This window comes from Malaya genurostris, chromosome 3 (genome assembly GCF_030247185.1).
Source record: "Malaya genurostris strain Urasoe2022 chromosome 3, Malgen_1.1, whole genome shotgun sequence".
Lineage (NCBI taxonomy): Eukaryota > Metazoa > Arthropoda > Insecta > Diptera > Culicidae > Malaya > Malaya genurostris.
This window is the reverse complement of record NC_080572.1, coordinates 116,293,923-116,314,044: the sequence shown is the minus strand read 5'-3', so window position 1 is coordinate 116,314,044 and position 20,122 is coordinate 116,293,923. Positions and strand designations below refer to the sequence as shown.

Below are 20,122 nucleotides of genomic sequence, written 5' to 3'. Positions count from 1 at the left end.
GTGGGACTGTTAAGAGTACTGCGATCGGTTCGAAAAACTTCGTAACTGGCACCAAACCCCTGGACAGACAGCTTGTTTTCTCGGAACCAAGTTTCGGTAAGAGCGATAATGTCAAAACAATCGTCTGAACTTGTTAACAAATACTCCTCGACACATGAGTTCATACTACGACGTTTTGGTAGTAAATCTGCAGATTGGAGTTACTTGATCGGACTTGCGATGAAATGCTGGAAACGGGGATCGGATCAGTGCTAGAACCGTTCAATGCAGATAAGTACTTGCCATTTGTGGTGGTTTGGAAAACCCCCTTTTCGTTTCCGCACACAGGACCGGGACGGCTGACGATCGCTGGCTGCAGTGGCTCGACTGTGGGGAACGTATCGGGGGCTTCCATGATGCTAACTATGTTGCGTCCCAGTTCAACCTCTAAAGATAAATCACACGCATCAATGGCGCTGGGCAGCAATAGGTTTCGTACGAGGGGCAGACATCTACAAGCGCGAACAAGATCAGGACTTGGATGCAAAGAGGAAAGACAATACTTGCCGTAGAGAAATGTTTGGAAGACTCCTTCATCATACCCACACACAGGATCAGGACGGCTGGAGAACGCTGGCTGCAATGGCTCGACTGTGGTGAGGGGTTCAGGAGCTTCCAAAATGCCTATAACAGTGCGTCCCGATATGTTTCCATGCAATCTCATAACTTCATTGGTGTTGTCAAGAGGGAAAAAGGCGATCCAGGTGTACCTTGCTGTTCCATACTCACAGGCGTACTACGGTCATTCTTATCTGGAGTAGGCGGGGAAACATCGATAGGCGGACACCAGACATCCTGCTTTCAGTTGTCCTCAAACTCACGAAAGAGGACACCTTGAGGCCATGTGTCAGGATTAAGTGCAACATCACGATATTTAGCAGGAATTCCAACTTTGAAGGAAACAAAGTTCAGGGTGTTGACGTCCATTCCTTTTTTCACCAGCGGGATGACCGAAATTTCGTCATTGCAATTCAGTCCATCTTTCGCTAGTTTTTTGACCATCTCTTTACTAACGCTGGGATGAAAACGAGAGAGGTAGATCCATGAAAGAGGAGAAGCTAGCGGAACCGTTGCAATATAGCAGTTTTCGGCTGGTTTCCGCCCACCCATCAATGAACTGCTTGTATCAAAAGCTGTTTCTCGACGACGTTTAGCAGCCGGACGAGAAACTGGATTCGCTGGCACCGATGACAAACGATGCGAGACAGGCGAAATATTTACTGGCTATTTTTTTATATTTCGGCTTTCAGGTAGCGCTTCGCCGTGGTCAAGTCGAAGCGAGACAACTCACTGCTTCCTCTTGCTTTGTCGCCGAAATTTCACTCTAAATTGCAAATTTCTCCAATACTAACCCGATTCCCGAAAAATCAAAAACATACGATTGTAGGTAAATGATTTTACTATGCATTTGGCGAAAAATATTAGTTAGAAAGCTTTTCTTTCGCGAGATTTCGTGCGAGTTTTGTTAAACCTTTTGTTTTCTTTTTTCCATTTCTCGCTATAAACAACTCGCATATGTAGGGATGTGCTACGTTTTTAACAAAGCTTCAAAGCTAGTAGCGATGAAAATCATTACTGATTTCTGGTTCTACTGAAACATGAATAGAAATTATTTTACAAAGTAGTAACACTTACTTACATTTTCTACTCATCTTTATTCAACGTTTACACAGAGAGAACGGACAACGAAAACAAAAGAAATGTTGTTAGCGTCTACCGCATGTGGCATTTTTCACACCCCAATGCATGCGTTGACATTGTGTGCGTGCGAAAGAATAAGGAAAAACTCATTTATTTTTAAAACTTGCACGAAATCTTTCGATAAAAACGTTTATCAGGCACAGTTTATATACGAATCGATAGAAAAATTAATTATCTAGAATCGTATGTTCTTGGAATTTCCGTTTTCTTTACCGTTTTCTCACAATTTTGGGTAAAGTGCGTGAAACCCCGGGATAGGCAGCGAACTCCCGTGACCACGGCGAAGCGCTACCTTCAGCTCAGCACATATTGACTCAGTTTTTTCAACAATAGCTGAGACAGCACACCCAATGGAGGAAACTGTCTCGCGAAAACGAGCAAGTTTTATCAATTTACAACATTCGTCACAAATCCAGAGCAAGTTGGGGTTCTCGTCAATTACTTTCAAAAACGGCTTGTTCAGTTTTGCGCACTTCATGTGGACTACATGATTGCAAAAACCCGAACACCCTATGAAATCATCATCTGATTTAGCGGTTTTAGCACACCGATCACTAGTACTAGCCATCGTGCACAAAACTCACAATGCTGACACTGAGGTTCAGATGGCGCTTCGAACGGGAAAAATAGAGTGAGTAGTTGGATTTCTATATAAAACGATATCTTCGGTAGCTGTTAGCTGCACGTGTGGGTTCTTCCGCGAAGGAAAGAAGAAACACCACGCTAACTGTTAGAATTTTGGGCACCCTTTAAGATAGTGGATTTTGTCGTTTGCTTAAGAGATACTACGTTCAGTATTCTAGTCGCAAGTACAAGGGGCTGGGGTCCACTAGGAGATTGATAGTACCCATTAGCAAGGATGGCTTTTATCGTATCAAAGAACGTTCTTTGGCAACTCTTCAACGATTGAATCAGTGCCATAAAAGAGAGTTCGAAATCATCGCAACAACAAAAACCCGGCATGGCTCATTTAACATAGAATCGACACCAGTGCGAGAGCGAATTTCTCTCGATGACATTTCTGAGAATCAAAGGTTTGCACGCCGCTGTGGGGATCTTCTCTGAAGCAACAAACGGTCGCTTATTCTCGTTTCGCGATCCGATTCTATACAGGCAGTTGATAATTGCGATAGAATCATTTTACTATTGCCGCTTATTCTAACTATGTGCATATAATCTTTGTATAAGTTGTGTCTATGAAAATGTATGTGAATGCTCCACACAAGGGTTTTGAAATATTGCAACTTAGTATGAAAATCATCAAGTTGAATCATCGATTCGATTTTCTGCGATAATTGTCAACTTGCGATTGTCTCTTGGAAAATTCCACACAGCAACGATCATTATCAGACTGTAATTTTTTTTAAGGGCCGAGAAATACTCAGAGTATGAAGTGGAGTGAAGGATTGAAAATGTTGTATACAATATAGATAGCAATATAGCAGCTTCTGTGAAATTTTCGGCAATCACCAACACTGCCTATTAGCTCTCTCCGGACAGTATCAGCCTAGATGCCGTGTGGAATCCGGCGGAAAAAAACTGAACCAAGAATAGATCCACTGGGTTCCTGCTTCCATGTCGTAAAAGGCGATAATTGCAGGAGTTTCTTTTTCCTTTCAGTTATCAGATATTTTCAATGTTTTACTTCTGATTACTCTATTTTACTAAATTATCTCTTCATTCAACCTATCAATTTCCGTCTAACTTCGAAAAAAAGTTTGGAATTTGGAATGTTTTCTTCTTCCATGTTATTGATTGTCTTGATATTGATATTTCAAAAAATAAATTTATATTTTTCTTGGTAGCCGGCTGCCCAGATCAACCAATATAACGAATTAATAGTTTTAATAAGTAATTAAAATAAAAAAGCGGAAATAATATAGAATAATAAATAAAAACGCGCGTGAAATCTGTTGACCTTTATTTGGTGATTTAAAATGATTTTATAACAACTGTTTAGAATATGTCAATGCAATGAATCAACTATTTTGTCTAAATCCTATTCACTCGTTTATTTTGTATCGCGTAATTTCTTATATAAAACTAGGGAAGTTTTCATTCTTTACGCGATAGTATTGCAAATTTTTCTCGAATAAGAGCTGTGAATCAAGACATGCCGGGACTTCAATATAGGATATTGTTGAAACGTTCACTCGGGAAGTCAATGAGTTTAGTGTTACATCCGAGCATCTTGAAACCGGAACATACTAAGTCGCCCGGGAATAATACCAATACTGAAATTTTTACTAACAAATATCCTTCTCCCGTGACACTTGTGGAGTGCGCAGTAGTATATACGGCCTCTAGTAACAACAAGTGTTGGACTAACATCCCTTCCCATTCCTTAGACGATCTACGTTCGGGCCTGGCCGGCGCCGGTACTGATCAATGAATTCTGGGATTACCAAAAGATACAGATATACAGAGGGATTACCAAAAGATACAAGGTACATTGAAGGATGATTTACCAGTCCCAGGATGGATCATCTAGAAACTCCCTGTACATTTTCAGCTAATCCCGATCAGTAACGGAGTAGCAACCAGGGGTGGTCGCTCAAGCTCAAGCTCAAGCTCAGTATTCTAGTCGCAAGTACAAAATTGCACACTGAAGACGCTTTCGGATCGTGCGGTTGTTTTCGGATAATAACACTGACACCGTGATTTAGACTTAGACTGATACTGCTTTTATTATGTTAAATTAAGGGTTTATATACAAGTTTTACTTAATCAGACCCTGTCAGCTTGGAGCGATCTCAATCTTCAGTTCAACAACACCATCGCACGGCGTCTCATTCAACATGTCATGTCAATTGTATGGGTGCGCAGTGCTGCTATTTTGGCGCGTAAGAATTTGACATTTCTCTCCTCTACTTCTATGTACGTGATTCGATGCGGACTCGCCTGAGGGCGCCATGGTCGCAAAAAAGGATGTTGCCAAAGAGTTGTTCGGGAAATATGAGAGCTGGATATCTTGTTAATATGATGTCTTTGACTTAATCTAGTAATCCTATTTTTCCTATCTAAAGTGAGATAGAAAAACTAAATCTGTAGACGATCGTACATCTATGTTACATTCAGATATTTTGGCTTTACCGAACATCGTGACCAAATACGATGTTGCGTCCCTTTTCTAATAATTTATCTGCCTATGGAACCTGCCGAGCTATTTCGCCCGGCCCTTTTCTTTGTTTAGGGTCTGAGTAGAGCAATAAAATTATCAGGCACTGAGTCCTAACAGCATGCCGTTCATACAAATCTAATCCTCTTGAGAGGAAACAAAATACGCAACATACAAACGATGTTTATTCGTGTCTAGCCAGCCTATTCAAATATTGCCTCATTGCAATCCTATATTTGACCTGTATTTATGAGTCAAGGGTCTGTTTATTATCGTTTGGAGTATGTTTACTCTTCGTCTATGGTGTATAATTTTATCTGTTGTACAGATCTGGATGTTGAACTAAAAATGCTCATGCGCGTCTTTGTAGACAGGTTTGAAGAAATGCGAGCGAAATGGAATGAAATTGCGTGATTTAACTGTAACAGCGAACATATGGATCGAAAAGAACACTTCGAAGTCTTCCACCTCGACACGAAACACAATTTAGATCTCGTCGAAATCGTGAAACACTCAAAAAACTCCTAAATATTCAGCAAAACTACCAGAGCGAACAAACACACAACAACACACAATTCCAAAGTGGGAGGACACATTAGGTATCTGATAACAAAATGCCAACAAAGAGTAAATTTTCTTCAAACAACAACAGGATCTGGGGTGCTCATCCGGAAGATCTAATAAAATTGTATCAGACAACGATACTTTCAGTGATGGAATATTGATGCGTTTTCTTTCGTTCTGCTGCAAACTCTCAGATTATCAAACTGGAGCGAATTCAGTATCGTTGTTTGCGAATTGCTTTAGGCTGCATGCATTCGACACATACAATGAGTCTTGAAGTTCTGGCGGGAGTTCTTCCATTGAATGATCGTTTTTGGGAGCTTTCATCGCGACTGCTAATAAGATGTGAGGTACTGAATCCCCTGGTTATTAATAACTTCGAAAGGCTAGTTGAGCTTCAATCTCAAACAAGATTCATGACAGTATATTTTAACCATATGTCACAGGAAATCAACCCTTCAAGCTATATTCCTATCCGTGTCAGCCTCCTAAAAAGCCTACTAATTCATTCGTGTCATGTTCAGACTCATGTCCAATCACTACACGTTAGATGCACATCTCCTTCGAATTGGACTTTCCGAGACTAATCATTGTGCTTGTGACGAAGGTTATCGCGATATTGATCATGTCGTTTGGACATGCGTGGAGTATCGTGATCTCAACTAATAAATTCTTTGCGTACCCAAGGTAGACCATCCAATGTCCCAGTTCGAGACATTCTTGCTTGTCCTTTCTTACACGAAACTTCTTTATCATTTCATTAAATCTATTCTAGTTCCAATTTAAATTTTATTTTATGTTAGACTGTTTTCTCTTCCATGAGTTCAACCAATAGCCAGCTATCTTATATTAAATAAAAGTGATGAACTGATACAAACAAACTTGAAATAGTTATAAGATCATGTACAAAATGAATGTATTTTATTTAATGTAATTTATAATAGCAAATCGCTTGATAAAAACAATGTTTAGATTAACTAATGAATACCAAAATACTAATATCTCGGTTGACTTTTCATTAGGGCGTTAGTTTCGGTTATCATTTCATGCAAAGAGTTGAGTGATAAACGTGGAAACCGCTTGGTAATTGTTAGAAGAGGAATTAAACAAAGAGAAACTGTCACTTGCTTATACGCCCTTTTGAAAAATTAACCGAGATATGATATTCGAAATGTATTAGGTTTAAAGTACTATGTATTGTGGATGCCACGGTGAAAAAAATTTATGTATATTGCCTATAAAATAAACGTGTTTATGGAAAAATTATTTTGTCAAATTTTAAAGTCAATCGAAGCAGAACTCTTAGGCCTATCGCCGAACTCTTGCTTCTTTGCAGTATGGAAAGATAAAGGCCCATAACTTCCAGAGCTTTCTTCGACCCGCTTGTGAGGAATTCTGGCAACCGTCAGAAGGCTGGCTGCATTCCGGTTGCTGTCAAAATTGTCCAGGCGAAATTGCGTCATTATCTCGCCGTACGTGTCCTGTTTATTTCCCTCCTTCTTTTGTCGTGAATACGACTTACTTTACTATGAGGCGCCTTTTCAAAATTTACCCTCTGAGGGAGTGATAAGTTTTTGATCGTGAATATCTCATGTTATATCTAATGAATCAACATAATTCTTGCTACATGCCATCGGAAATATGATCACAATTTTATAATAAAATTTTCAGTTCTGTGACATATTCTCAAATAGTTCAAAATTAAACTTTTCTGAAATGTTTGGTATAAACGAGTATCATAGAAGATAATTCATAAGGCGCGTTTGCCTTTCTCGTATTTTGAAAGCTCATAGCTCAGTGATCTGTAGAAGGATTTATATAACCTAACTACCAATAGAATCGAAAATTTTTAACTTGAACGTGTATTGCAACAACATTGAAGTTTTTCAATAGTACACTATTGAGAAACCTGTTTGATTTAACCCATGAAAGCACCAGCCAATCAGAACGCGAGATGTCTGAATCTATACAAGAGCATTCATATGAAAGCTAAGTGGTTCATTTTTCCTACCATTTGCTGAGCAACTGTTCCCGAAACAAGACACGCGAGAGCAACATCGAGGACCTGTCGTCTCACTGTTTCCCGATCTGAATGCACGAGACACCGTCAGCACAATGACACCGAAAATCGGTAAAAAAGGGCAGCCAAAAAGTCCAGCAAGGCCCATTGCTGAAACAAGACACACACGAGAACCATATCAGATCTTAATATTTCCTACCAAAAGATTCATCAAGATGGAAGCTAAATTAATTTACACCGTCACTAACACATTCAAATACGAACGGCAATGCGAAAGCGAAAGTGATGATTTTGAACACATCTTTATACTAGTATACAAATACGCCGTGCGAAATAGAGTTGAACAAATGAAAGAGATGAACAAATGTTTCCACTTGATTTGCGCATTCTACTTTCCAGGCGTTTCAGAACTGGCTAAACTTAAAGCAATTCTAAATATTTCTTTATCAGTGATGTGGTCATCCTGAAAAGGACGGGGTTTTCAACTCCTCATCGTTACGGATGGCCAGCTGCAGATGGCGAGGGATTATTTTCGTTTTCTTGTTGTCACGGGCAGCATTACCGACCAATTCCAACACTTCGGCAGCCAAGTACTCCATCACTGCCGCCAGATAGACCGATGTACCGGCACCGACACGCTCTGCGTAGTTTCCCTTTCGGAGCAGACGATGGATTTTGCCAACTGGGAACTGCAGACCAGCACGGTTCGAGCGAGACTTTGCTTTGCCCTTAACCATAAATCAAATAAACATAGATTTCCCAGTGTAATACTAATGTAGTTGAGCAACCCGTGACAGCAAAAGCACCGTCTGGTGGAGAATGGGTGCGTAAATGCTCCTAAAATGCATGGATAAAGTTGCCTGCGCATTTAACAAAACCACAGTAGCTAATGGAAAAAAGTACACCCGTTTCTCACTAGAGGTGCTGTTAGTGTCACCGTACAGTCGGAAATCTATGTTTATTTGATTTATGCCTTAACTCTTCCTCCTGTGAGCAGGGTTGCCACATATAAAGATTAATCTGCATTTTACAGATTTTTCAGATAAATTTGTGACCAAGATTCTGTATATGCAGATTACAGATTTTTGGCAAAAAATACAGATTTGTACAGATTTTTGATAGCGTGGATTAAAAATTACTTATGCTTTCAAAAATTGCTTCTGATAAGATGAAAAGATGGCCATAACGTAAGGTAGTAAAGAAGAAAGATTACCAATTGATCAATCAGATTAAGTTTCACTTTCAGATTGGATTTTGAAAGTTTTTCGTCAAATCATTATTTCGAAAGGCTCCAACGCAAAAACAACTTCCAGCGTTTTTTCAACTACAAAATCATAAAATTCAGACTAAGAAAAGTTTTGGTTTCTTTAAATTTGAATTCTAAAGACTTTTTCATTCCGTTGTGCTTCGATTTCTTAGCACTTCTATATACAGATTTTCAATACAGGTTTTTGAGCTCCCGATACAGATTTACAGATTTTTCTTCTGAAAAATGCAGATTTAAATGTGGCAACCCTGCCTGTGAGCGTGTTTCTGCGTGAAAACTCCACAAGATGCTGTTTACTGCTCGATAGCCAATTCAGTATTACTGGCTGCTGCTATACTAACTCTCTCTTTTATATCGTCTCACTGTTTCCCGTTCTGCGAAGGGAAGGTCCCTACACCCTTACCAGTAGCAGGTATAAAAGGAAATGTGATGTGAGAAATAGCGTCATTTAAGTTAAAGCAGCTGCTCTGAACGTACGAGAAACCGTCAGCTAGATGGCAAAAACCGAAAAAAGGCAGATTTGTACCGTCACTAACACATTCAATTACGAACGGCAATGCGAAAGCGAATGTGATGATGTTGAACACATCTTTATACTAGTATGGGGTCGTGTGAAAATATGCCATGCGATACAGGGTTGCCATATATACAGGTTAATCTATATTTTATTTACACATACATATATGTACAGATTAATCTGTATTATTATTATTATTATTATCATTATTATTACTATCATTATTATTATTAAAATAACTTGCATACCGAAGATCGTCGATACATTTCAGACCAGGCCATTGCAATTGTTTCGTACTGAAATTTCGAGAAGAATCAGATCTTCGAACTTCATAGGTTCAATAAAAATAAACTACAAATTTGTCGTACCTATATTGGCAAATTAAAAAGGAATTGTTTCAAGTTTGGAATATATAGCTGTAGAATAGTAGCTGTTTAATGTAACTAATCTGTACTTTAATGTAGGTGCATCGCTTCAAACTCTATTAGTGAAAAAGGGGAAAGCTTGCACAATTCATACAATCAATCAACTAACTGATATTCGGAAAAGTGATGGGAGCGTGCCAGTTTTTTCGTATTCACGACATCCAGTTATGTCTGACATTACCCACCCGCCTTTTTTCATTTTTTTTTATTCGTACATGCAAAAAAACGGATCTTGAGACGAGGTAAACGAGATTGAAATATGGGTATGTTTGGTAGTGATAATGCAATGTTATTGACAATAACTTTTCCCATGATTAGTATACATGAAGGGCAATCACTTGTTGCCTTTCATATGTACTTTTTATTGAAAACATAAAACCAAGACGCTTAAAATGTAGAACCGATTCAAACCGGTTCTGCCAATCTTGTATGGCAAGAATCCGACAGAAAAGAACCGTTAATAACCGTTAGGCGAAATTCTCTGCCGAAAACTGTTGTTGCATTGTTGCCAGACATAGCCAGCCGTCTGGGGGGAAATCTGCCCGCCGCGTACAAGTGGGAATGGCGAGATTTCTATCAAATTTGAATTACATCATTACTTAAATAATGACAAAAATAATGCTGGTCCAAAGGCCGCTATATAGGGCAGAGGCAAAATATTTAACATGTTTAATATCAAACTTCATTATTACCGACGATACTGATAACACTTTTTATACCACTCTGAAGTAATATTAATATCAACAACTTGTACTCACTTATGTCATTTTCAACCAATCGTGGATCGTGGTACGTCTGCACAGCGGACTATGATCATTTCATGTTTTATCACCCGAATCAAATCTCTGTGTGTGATATTAAATTTAATTCAAGATTTTTAAGGCTGTGAATTATTTTGCGGTTTATTTAAACTTTTGGTTAAAATCTGACACTTGAGTGGTTATATTGTGTCGAGGAGTTAAATTTAACTAAAACTGCGGCCCATTTCAAACAAGTTATTTGGGTTTATTTTCCACTGGAAAAGCTTTCAACTGAAGGATTAATATTAGAATTTACATTGCAAGATTTTTTTCAGTGTTAACCATCGATCTGTCAAGTGTTAACGATCGATCTGTCAAAAATAACCATGCTCTCGAGAAGGGTTATTTTTGACAACATCAAAATAACCACTCGAGTGTCAGATTTAAACCAAAAGTTAAAATTAACCACGAAATGGTTCACAGTCTAAGGGCATATGCAGTAGTGTTCTAGTTATAGATGCATAATTTATGTCAGGTAAAAAATTTAAATCTGAATTTTTTTAACAAGAAAAACTGGCAGCCCCAGCAGTGTTTTACTCGTGTTTCAAATATACAAAAAATAGAACGGCATCGTAGACCAGTTTTAAATTTGACAGAAGAACTGGTCGAATAAATAAAACTAGAACGGCTGGCTGGGGATACGTTTGTTCCAGTTTCTGTTCTATTATAGATCTTCCATATAGAACTTTTAACTGCTGAATTTGCTTCAAGGGCATATTCAGTAGTGTTCTAGTTCTAGATGCATAATTTATGCCAGTTACAAAATTTAAGTCTGAATTTTATAACAAGAAAAACTGGCAGACCCAGCAGTGTTTTACTCGTTTGTATACAAAAAGTAGAACGGCCTCGTAGACCAGTTTTAAATTTGACAGAAGAACTGGTCGAATAAATAAAACTAGAACGGCTTTGCTGGGGATACATTTGTTCCAGTTTCTGCTCTATTATAGATCTTCCATATAGAACTTCTAGCTATTGAATTTGCTCTAAGGGCATATTCAGGAGTGTTCTAGTTCTAGATGCATAATTTATGTCATTTTTAAAATTTAAATCTAGAAATTATAACAAAATAAACTGGCAGCCTCAGCAGCGTTTTATCTGTGTTTCAAGTATAGAAAAAATAGAACGGCAATGTATACCAGTTTTAAATTTGACAGTAGAACTGGTCGAAAAAATAAAACTAAAACGGATTGCTGGGGATACGTTTGTTTCAGTTTCATTTACATTATAGACCACCCATATGAATCTTGCAGCTGCTGAATTTGCTCTGAATATATAGCACAAACGAATTTCCAGACATGACAGTCACGATCTTTTTTGGCGCACATTTACGGTCCTCCGTGAAACTGGCACCAATGGTGATAAATTGGTTGCACTGCTGACTTCCCATCATATACATTCATAATGCAAATGTCAAACCGTGAGAACCCTTTCGATTCGGTAGCTCATTTCTCGGTTAATTTTTCAAAAGGGCGTATAAGCAAGTGACAGTTTCTCTTTGTTTACTTTCTCTGCTATTAATTACCAAGCGGTTTCCACGTTTATCACTCAACTCTTTGCATGAAATGATACCCGAAACTTTCGACTTTCAAACAGAATAGTGATATCAAAGAAAATCTTTTTAATCACATCACAATAATCGCGAGAGAGTGATTAAAGAGAAACTGTCACTTGCTTATACGCCCTTTTGAAAAATTAACCGAGATTTGTATACATTGAGATTTTATGGCACATTTTGGATGAAATGATAAAAATGCAATTAATCTCGCGCTCCACCAAGCGGTGAGTGTGGTTATTTCAGAAGGTACCGGCACGTACATGTCTTTATTATTTATCTTTGTATATGGTACAATTTTAAATCATGATAACACGTCAACTATCTTTTTTACCCTTTTTAGTCATATTTGTGAGGTTTTAGCATCTGCATAGTTTTAAACTAAAGTAAATAGAAAGATTCGTCCAACATTTTCCTAAATGCATGAGATTTGTCAAAAGTATCATCATCACGCTATCTCGTAGTGAACACGCTGATTGGATTCATCAATTGAAAATTGTATGCCAACTTTCAAAATGTATTTGGCATCTCTGATTTGGAACGAGAAAATAATAATTTACTGAAATCAACCCTTTATTTTTTATCTCTGTTTACAAAGTTCTTGATAGAAAAGGTATTATTCCAATGAATTATTACAAATAATAACTGCAAAACTATATGTATCCGTAAAATTCAAGGAAAACGGCTAGTAGTAAAAAAAATTGGCGTGACGTATTCCGGCAGAAACGCAAACATAAGCACACTGACAATAGTTCATCATCTTCTGGATCAATGATGGAAACCAGTTTGAGTAGATTTTTAAATATGAACCGACAACAACTTAACGGACAATTATACAAGTACACTAATGTAGTTAAAGGTATCACATTTATATTTTTTGTGTATAAAATGTACAGACTGTGATTTATAGGATGGCAATATCGTTGGTTTACGGTTGATGCTCAAGCTGGATTACTAAGCTATTACCTATGTGAACCATCAAATGATGATTCGAATCCGCACATTATCGGAAGTTCTCCTCGAGGTCAGGTTCATTTAGCAGGTGCTGTGATTTGTCCAAGTGATGAGGACTCAAAAACTTTTACTGTCAATTGTGTCTCCGGTGATATGCTAAAATTACGTGCCGGTGATGCACGCGCTAGACAGGAATGGGTCGATGGCTTACGAGCAATTGTTGAGAGTCACTCAAATTCTACGGCTTCTCTTGGACCACGAGATCAACTTGCTGCCTACGATGCTTTTGGAGCTGCTCGTCAGCAAATGCAACAGACCGAATTGAGCAATGCAGCATTGGCTCGGACGATTGAAAGTGTTACTAGTCCTTTATCACCCACTGACCCCGATTTGTTGATGCTTAAAGCTGTTTCCGCAGCCAGCACCCATTGCCTGTTGCAATGTTTAGGTCTACTTCAGAGATACAACGAACTAGCAGATGTACGCGTAGAACCCACAATTTAGTACTTATTTGATGAATTTTCATGTTTAGTTATAATTATATATAGTGAAACAAATCTGTTATCCTTGTATTCATCCGAATTGGTAGAATAATTTGGTTGTGCACATATATGCTGCATATATTCCGATGATGTTGAAAACATATTTTTTCGGTGCAATTAATGCACACCCTAATAAATTAAACAAAGATGTTTAAAAATATTCAATGCAATAAACAAAATGACAAACTGTTCAGTTTTTATGTTTTGACTTTTTCTTTTCCTTTTTTTGTTTCTTTGATTTTTTATGTTCCTTGTGCTTCTTTTTCTTGCTCTTGCTACTAGAGTTCCTCTTTTCGACCCACTCTTCAATAATTTCTTTTGAGTCGATTTCCTTGTTTTTCAAATATGGGCTAGTTTCTATGACCTTTGCAGCATTATCTGGTGTCATTATAACCGGCATTTGGCATGGCAACTTCGGTCCATACATTTCATCGTCAGAACTAAATGATGAATTCGCAGAATGATCGTGTCGCGATAGCGTTTCATTTGGTTGGTTTGGAGTCTTGATGTCTAAAATACTTTTGAAGATTCCCCGTGGCGGAGAGTCGTTTCTCAGTACATTCATCTGACTCGCCGGTTTAATAGCTATAAAGCTTTCAACAAGCTTCAACTTGTCGTTTTTGCTTATTGAAACTGTTGTAATTCCATTTATTCCCGTTTCGGCATCCTCTTCTTCCTCATCACTACTGCAGAAAATGGATTTGAAAAGATCTTTTTTATCTTCCGGTTTTTTGTTGATACTTTCCAGTACCTTTTGTTCTAGTTCAGTTCGTTTGACAGACTTTTGTATAATTGATGGTTGCTGTACAGGATTCGTTTCGTAACTGGTGGACGGTTTCTCTTTTTCTACAGCAACTTTTTTTACGGATTCTCGTATAGGTAAACTCTCCTTACTTTTATCGTTGAGCTTGGGAATACTCTTGGGAATAATCACAGGTGTAACAAAATTACTTTTGCTATTTACTGGCGTTTCTATGTAATCAAAAACCGACATTTTTGTTGTTACTTTTACTGCAATTTCACCCATACTAGAACTAAAAGGTTCTGGAACATTGAAACGCTTACAAAGTTCCTTATGTGGTTTCCACATAACTGTACTTCGTTTCATTACAACGTCGGTAACTTCTGATTGTTCTTTATTTGATTTTTCCATGATCAAACTTGATTCCGTCACAAATCGGTCAAACATTAAACCATCCATAGGACGGTACATACGCTGCGCTTGATTGAACTCCTTCAGTTCACGTTCCCGATCCCACGATGACATTTCCAACGGCTGTAGCGAACTAAGAAAAGATTCCTTTGTTGGGAATCGATCTGATGGCTTGTAACAGAGAAACTTATCGTAGCGTTCCTGTTTGTCAACATCGATGATGAATGGCTTGAATCCTTCCTTTGTTGATCCCAAACCAGTGAGTTCAGCGTTTGTTTCAAATTTAAGAGTATTCGTTTTCGATGTTCCTGGCTCATCTATATGAGTTTTGTTTATTATTTCTTCTTTAACGAAACTTTTTGATCGATGGTTTATCATGTCTGTTATTGAGCTTGTAGAGGAATGGGATAGTGAGTTTGAACTTTCATCTAAGATCTGTCCGCGTTTCTTCGGATCCAAATCATGTCGCCCAAGCCCTTGAATTTTATAGTGTGATTCTGTCAACAAACACTGAGCTCGTGTTTTCTCCAAAGGTTCAAACCGACTAATTCTTTGTCCTAAATGACGAGGAGAGTAATTATCCGGTAAATCGACTTGAAACACTTTCTTATTTTGTTTGCCAATTTTCTTAGATAAACAAAACCCTTCCAGACACGCACTTTTGTTTACTGATTTGATGGTTACAGGTTTTTTTGGCTTGTCGTCCAAAGAGTAATCATACCTGGACATGTCATCTCTAGCATAAATATCCTCGTCGTCATCTTCTAAAGCACCAACTCCAAATGCCTGACCCCGAATTGAAAGTTTTTTGTTGTTCCTATCTACGACTTCCAACGTGTTGGGAATGTTCACATATGATCCCGATTGCCTTTCTAATCCGGAATATCCTAGACCAAATGTATTATTTTTAATAGCAGCAACCAGCGGATCGAAATCATCAGGAGCAAACGTAATTTCGTAGTCTGATATATCGCTTTCTGATCCAGAACTATCTGAAGCTGCTTTTTCTGTGGGTAGTTCACATCCGTACATCTTCATTACGTACTCTTCCTTTCTGTTACGTGCGTTTGCCTTCTTTTTTTCGACTTTACTTTGTCGATCTCCTATGCCTTGTCCTTCTCGCCAACCCATGTTTTTAAGTATCAATAATGCAGTTTTTTCTTTTGCTGGTTCGAGTAATGCTTTGAGGACCGGTTGTCCAGGAATTGGACTTGACCAATTAGCCGTTGTTATTCGACGCTTTGAAGATTTACTGGACTGTGCGAAGTCTTCTTTTGTGTGAACTCTTTGAGGCGCTATTCCGAATTCTCCCAGATCTTCTTCATCCATGAAATCCATTGGATTTAAGGGTTTGAAGGACGACTTTTCCTTACGTGAACTTTTGAATTCCGTGGGTTTCCATCCTTCTTCTGAGCCGACAGTATTCCAGTATCCGGCAGAAAATCCTCCTGTGAATGCCCCATGAAAGCGTCGCTTTCCGTTAACATCTAAAACAATTTGATCCTCTACCGAGACAGGTTTTTTGGCCGGAATTTCATCTTAAGTAGAGAAATCAAAACAAATATTATATACACGATAATTAATAAGATTTTTCTTTAAACCTTCTTCATATGCTGGTAAAGGGTTGCCGTATCTACACAATGTTTCCTCGTCTTCGCTCATGGCTCCGATTGTTTAACATACAAATAAGTTAATAGGTTTAATTAGAGTGACTATGGTTATAGGCACTCTAGGTTTAATGATATAATTTTGAATATTTTGATTGAAATTTGTTTTTTTCTGTTCTTTTGACTGATATCTCTTCTTTTTCTTCATTGAATCTTGATGTCAACACGAGATATCGGAACACGATGTAGAATGAACACTGGTGGCGAGATAGGGCGGTTTTTTTGGTGTTTGTAATTGTCTCCCAAAATAAGGTTTTGCGCCGAGATCCTGTAAACATCGGAACAAAACTTGGCTCAACATTCTATTTCAGAGCTAATATGTGGTATTGGTAAATATGAAATAATTTTTTTCTCGGTTCTAGCAACTGGATCTGATACGACGGTGATCCTAAAACGCTCAATGATTAAACTTATCTTCCCCATATCTTCTTGTTTTCCCCAAAAAAAAGACAACCGCACTCGCGCATAGAAAAAAACTCGCCACCTGTCCATTCACCATCACGATTTCGGAACAAAACTGTTGTCAATTTCATTTATTTGATATTGTTAAAATTCTAATCTAGTACTACAAACACATTCATTGAATGCACGACGTAAAATACACTGGTGGCGTGATAAGACAGTTTTGGTTGTGTTGGTAATTTTCTCACGAAAATAAGTATGGCGCGCCGGGATTCAAGCATGTAAACATAAACAAACGACCATTTCAGATCGGGATTTCACTTCTAAGTTACTCCAGTTGTCGCGCAGCCTGGCGAATCTTTGGCACTAATTGAAAATCTGGACATTTTTTCTTCAAGGGCTTGCAAAGGTTACGTCGAAATATAGAAAATTGTACACACATCCGATTCTGTTCATTTCGTTGGAGGAAGGATTTGGCGGATCGCACTGTGGTATCTATTACAGTTATTGTGGATAATGGAGTGATTGTACTGTGGGTGGCATTTCAAATGCAGGTGATGAAAACGATTGAAACATCCCGGAACAAAACACCGCATTTCACTGTCAATATTTTCGCAAACAGAACCAATTCTAAATAATTTCATAAAAGCAACTCCCGGAACGTCATTTGTTTATGTTTTTTGTTATTCACGTCTCTCTGTTATTCCAAAATAAAATGACAACCGCACTAACACATAGAAAAACGTGATCACCAGGGTATTTTACATCGTGCATTGAATGTAAATCGAAAATGAGTGGCACGGCACATCACTTATGGCGTTTTCGTTTTTAATTTGCACTACACCGGTGCAGTGCTACACTGAGGCATGAATAAACGAACAAAAATGACGAAAACATAAACAGTAACCATTGACTACAATAAACGATTCCATTTCACAGAGCTACACCAAACTTTTGATGAGTGCTACACCAGTGGTATCGGTGCAGAAAAAGTGTAGCACTGGTGTAATACAATTGGTAAAAACGAACGGTTTCAGTGCAGCTTTCGCTACACCAGTGTAGTGCAATTTAAAAACGAAAACGACATTAATTTAATTGAAAGTGCACGTAGGGTAAAACAGGTATTTTGGTCCACTTTAGGCTGTGAAGAGCTGCCCTTACACGAGACAATATTATTGTCAATACAAGGAGTATTGACAATACTTTTGATCGTGTTGTGGAAACTTTATTGGATTGACGAAAACATTGTCCAAAAATCAAAACGGCTCATCAATCCTACAATACTTTCTCTCCAGAGAGGAAACAGATAAATATGTACAATGACATTTCTCTCGATGTTTCAATATTCAGTTGCAATATTTAAAACTCCAAACGCTTGATTTTTTCGAAAAACGCGGACTCAAGTTACCAAGCCAATTGGATTGACGGTATTGACAATACTTTGGATTGACAATAATATTGTCACGTGTAAGGGCCGCTAACCATTTCGCGGTCAATTTTAACTTTTGGTTGAAATCTGATGTTGTCAAAAATAACCCTGCTTGAAAGCATGGTTATTTTTGACAGATCGATGGTTATTTTCCGACAAATCTTGCTAATATCAATTCATTGGCTAAAATTATTTACAGTGCAAAATAAACCCAAATAACTTTCCATCCGTCAAATTTTGAAATGAGCCGCAGTTTTAGTTAAATTTAGCTACTCGACACAAATAACCACTTAAGTGTCAGATTTCAACCAAAAGTTAGAATTAATCGCGAAATGATTCACACATAATACTATAGAGATTGTGTTTGTAATTGTCAATTCCAAATGTGATGTTTATTTTCGCCACCCCAATTGTATTTTGGCCCATGACGAAAATATATTTTGGCCAGAGCAAATATGGATCAACAATATTTTTACCCACTTTTTAAAATGTTGTTTTTACTTAATATAAATAAAATAGGTCACTTTGAAATTCACCTATAGTTAGATCGACGACACGACCAGACACTCTGAATAAATATTGAAATTAAAAGTGTTTCTTAACGGATCATACCGAATATTGAATGACCCCTTGTTAATGAACAAAAATAATTTCTCGAGCAACACTGTTTTGGTTGCTATACAAAGTAGTCGTCAGGTTACCGCAGCAAAACAAACAAACAGATCCATTGGTATATCAATTAAAATACGGAATTTATTTTAAAAATTTCGCTAGATTAAGAAGTATTTAAAATAAATAACAGAAAAAACCGCTAAAAGGAATGAAGAATCATTCGTCAAATAGTTTGGAATAATTCTTGTAATACTTATTTGTCTTTACTACAAAACCATAGTTTTCGTTGCGGCCTTATTTGAAAAAGAAAATATTGGGGACATATCTACTTCCATGTTTAACATATTGCTACAGTGTTCCTGATATTCAGGTACCATGATGGTATCAATCGAAAATTCACCATGGATGATACTTTGGAGTTTTTGAAAAAAAGTTAGCTTGTTGGATTCTCATAATATGGAACGGTAAAAATACATTTCAATTACTGATTGTTGCTGACTTTGATATACGATTTAAATATTACAGACAAATTTCTCTGGAAGCATTTTGTGGTCTGCTCTCCAAAACAACCCGTTCTGACAATGAAAATATCAAATCACCCCAGGTTATCACGGCTTCTAATGGCTTGTAGGGAAAGTTACATCGCAGATATTATTACTATGATGCCCACCATCTGCCGCATGGTAATGTGGTAAGCAATATCGTCTAACAAACAGCGTTCAAGAACGATTTTCTTACAAAAACTACCTGCAGCCGTACGAACACAACGAAAGTAGTTTTCATCAATCTATATTTCTGCATATAATTAGGATTAACAAATGATATTGAAAATTATATTGCTTGTTAACATAACTCCCCCGGAAATGAATAATCGATTAGTTCCAATATTGTTTTGTTTTAAAGTTTATGAGAAACCAATAATTTATGATCTAAGGTACACAACATGTAAAAAATAGTAAAAACACAAAATATGTATAGATTCGTCTCATTTTCAAAGCAGTGACGGATTGAATATTGTGGGAATTTCATGTACTTTAAAAGTTATAACTGTAGCGGCACACCATAAACATTCGAGGTCGGAAGCATTCACATGAGCGTTGCGACGAGAGACCACGAGATTTTTCTGCCCACTGAGTATCACACCGTATCCTGTTTAAGAGGTCGTACGCGATATGGAGAGATGCTTTGACAGGCTGAGGAACAACGTAATGTACATCGAAGCAATATTCAGCGTTGAATCGAGCAAAGCAGCAATAGAACAGCAGGTCGGCCAATCACCATTAGGACCTAGAACGACTGTTCTTTACCGGTAACAAGATAAATAAATGTAACTAGGGTTACGGAGCTGTTGTTCCGAAAA

The 20,122-nt window shown here is 37.7% G+C and overlaps 2 protein-coding genes across 2 annotated transcripts; one reads left to right on the top strand and one right to left on the bottom strand.

Annotated features, from left to right (window-relative positions):
- The first annotated feature begins 12,729 nt into the window (after window positions 1-12,729).
- On the top strand, window positions 12,730-13,699 carry LOC131436661 (oxysterol-binding protein-related protein 11). The gene is made up of 2 exons (XM_058605513.1): window positions 12,730-12,862; window positions 12,914-13,699. Exons 1-2 carry the CDS (start codon window positions 12,775-12,777, stop codon window positions 13,459-13,461), a joined length of 636 nt encoding a protein of 211 aa, XP_058461496.1. The 5' UTR covers window positions 12,730-12,774; the 3' UTR covers window positions 13,462-13,699.
- LOC131436660 (G patch domain-containing protein 1 homolog) lies at window positions 13,682-16,505 on the bottom strand. Its single transcript, XM_058605512.1, has 2 exons — window positions 16,254-16,505; window positions 13,682-16,190 (listed from the first exon to the last, which is right to left on the bottom strand). The coding sequence occupies exons 1-2, from the start codon at window positions 16,312-16,314 to the stop codon at window positions 13,690-13,692; spliced, it is 2,562 nt and encodes an 853-aa protein (XP_058461495.1). The 5' UTR covers window positions 16,315-16,505; the 3' UTR covers window positions 13,682-13,689.
- Between the last annotated feature and the right edge of the window lie 3,617 nt (window positions 16,506-20,122).

What these genes read in the sequence shown, in the direction of transcription:
- LOC131436661 (XM_058605513.1), top strand. Translation starts at nt 12,775, where the DNA reads ATGATGGAAACCAGTTTGAGTAGATTTTTAAATATGAACCGACAACAA. An exon ending in GTACACTAATGTAGTTAAAG is followed by an intron (nt 12,863 to 12,913) that starts GTATCACATTTA and finishes TGTGATTTATAG; the next exon opens with GATGGCAATATCGTTGGTTT.
- LOC131436660 (XM_058605512.1), bottom strand. Translation starts at nt 16,314, where the DNA reads ATGAGCGAAGACGAGGAAACATTGTGTAGATACGGCAACCCTTTACCA. An exon ending in TTTACCAGCATATGAAGAAG is followed by an intron (nt 16,191 to 16,253) that starts GTTTAAAGAAAA and finishes TCTCTACTTAAG; the next exon opens with ATGAAATTCCGGCCAAAAAA.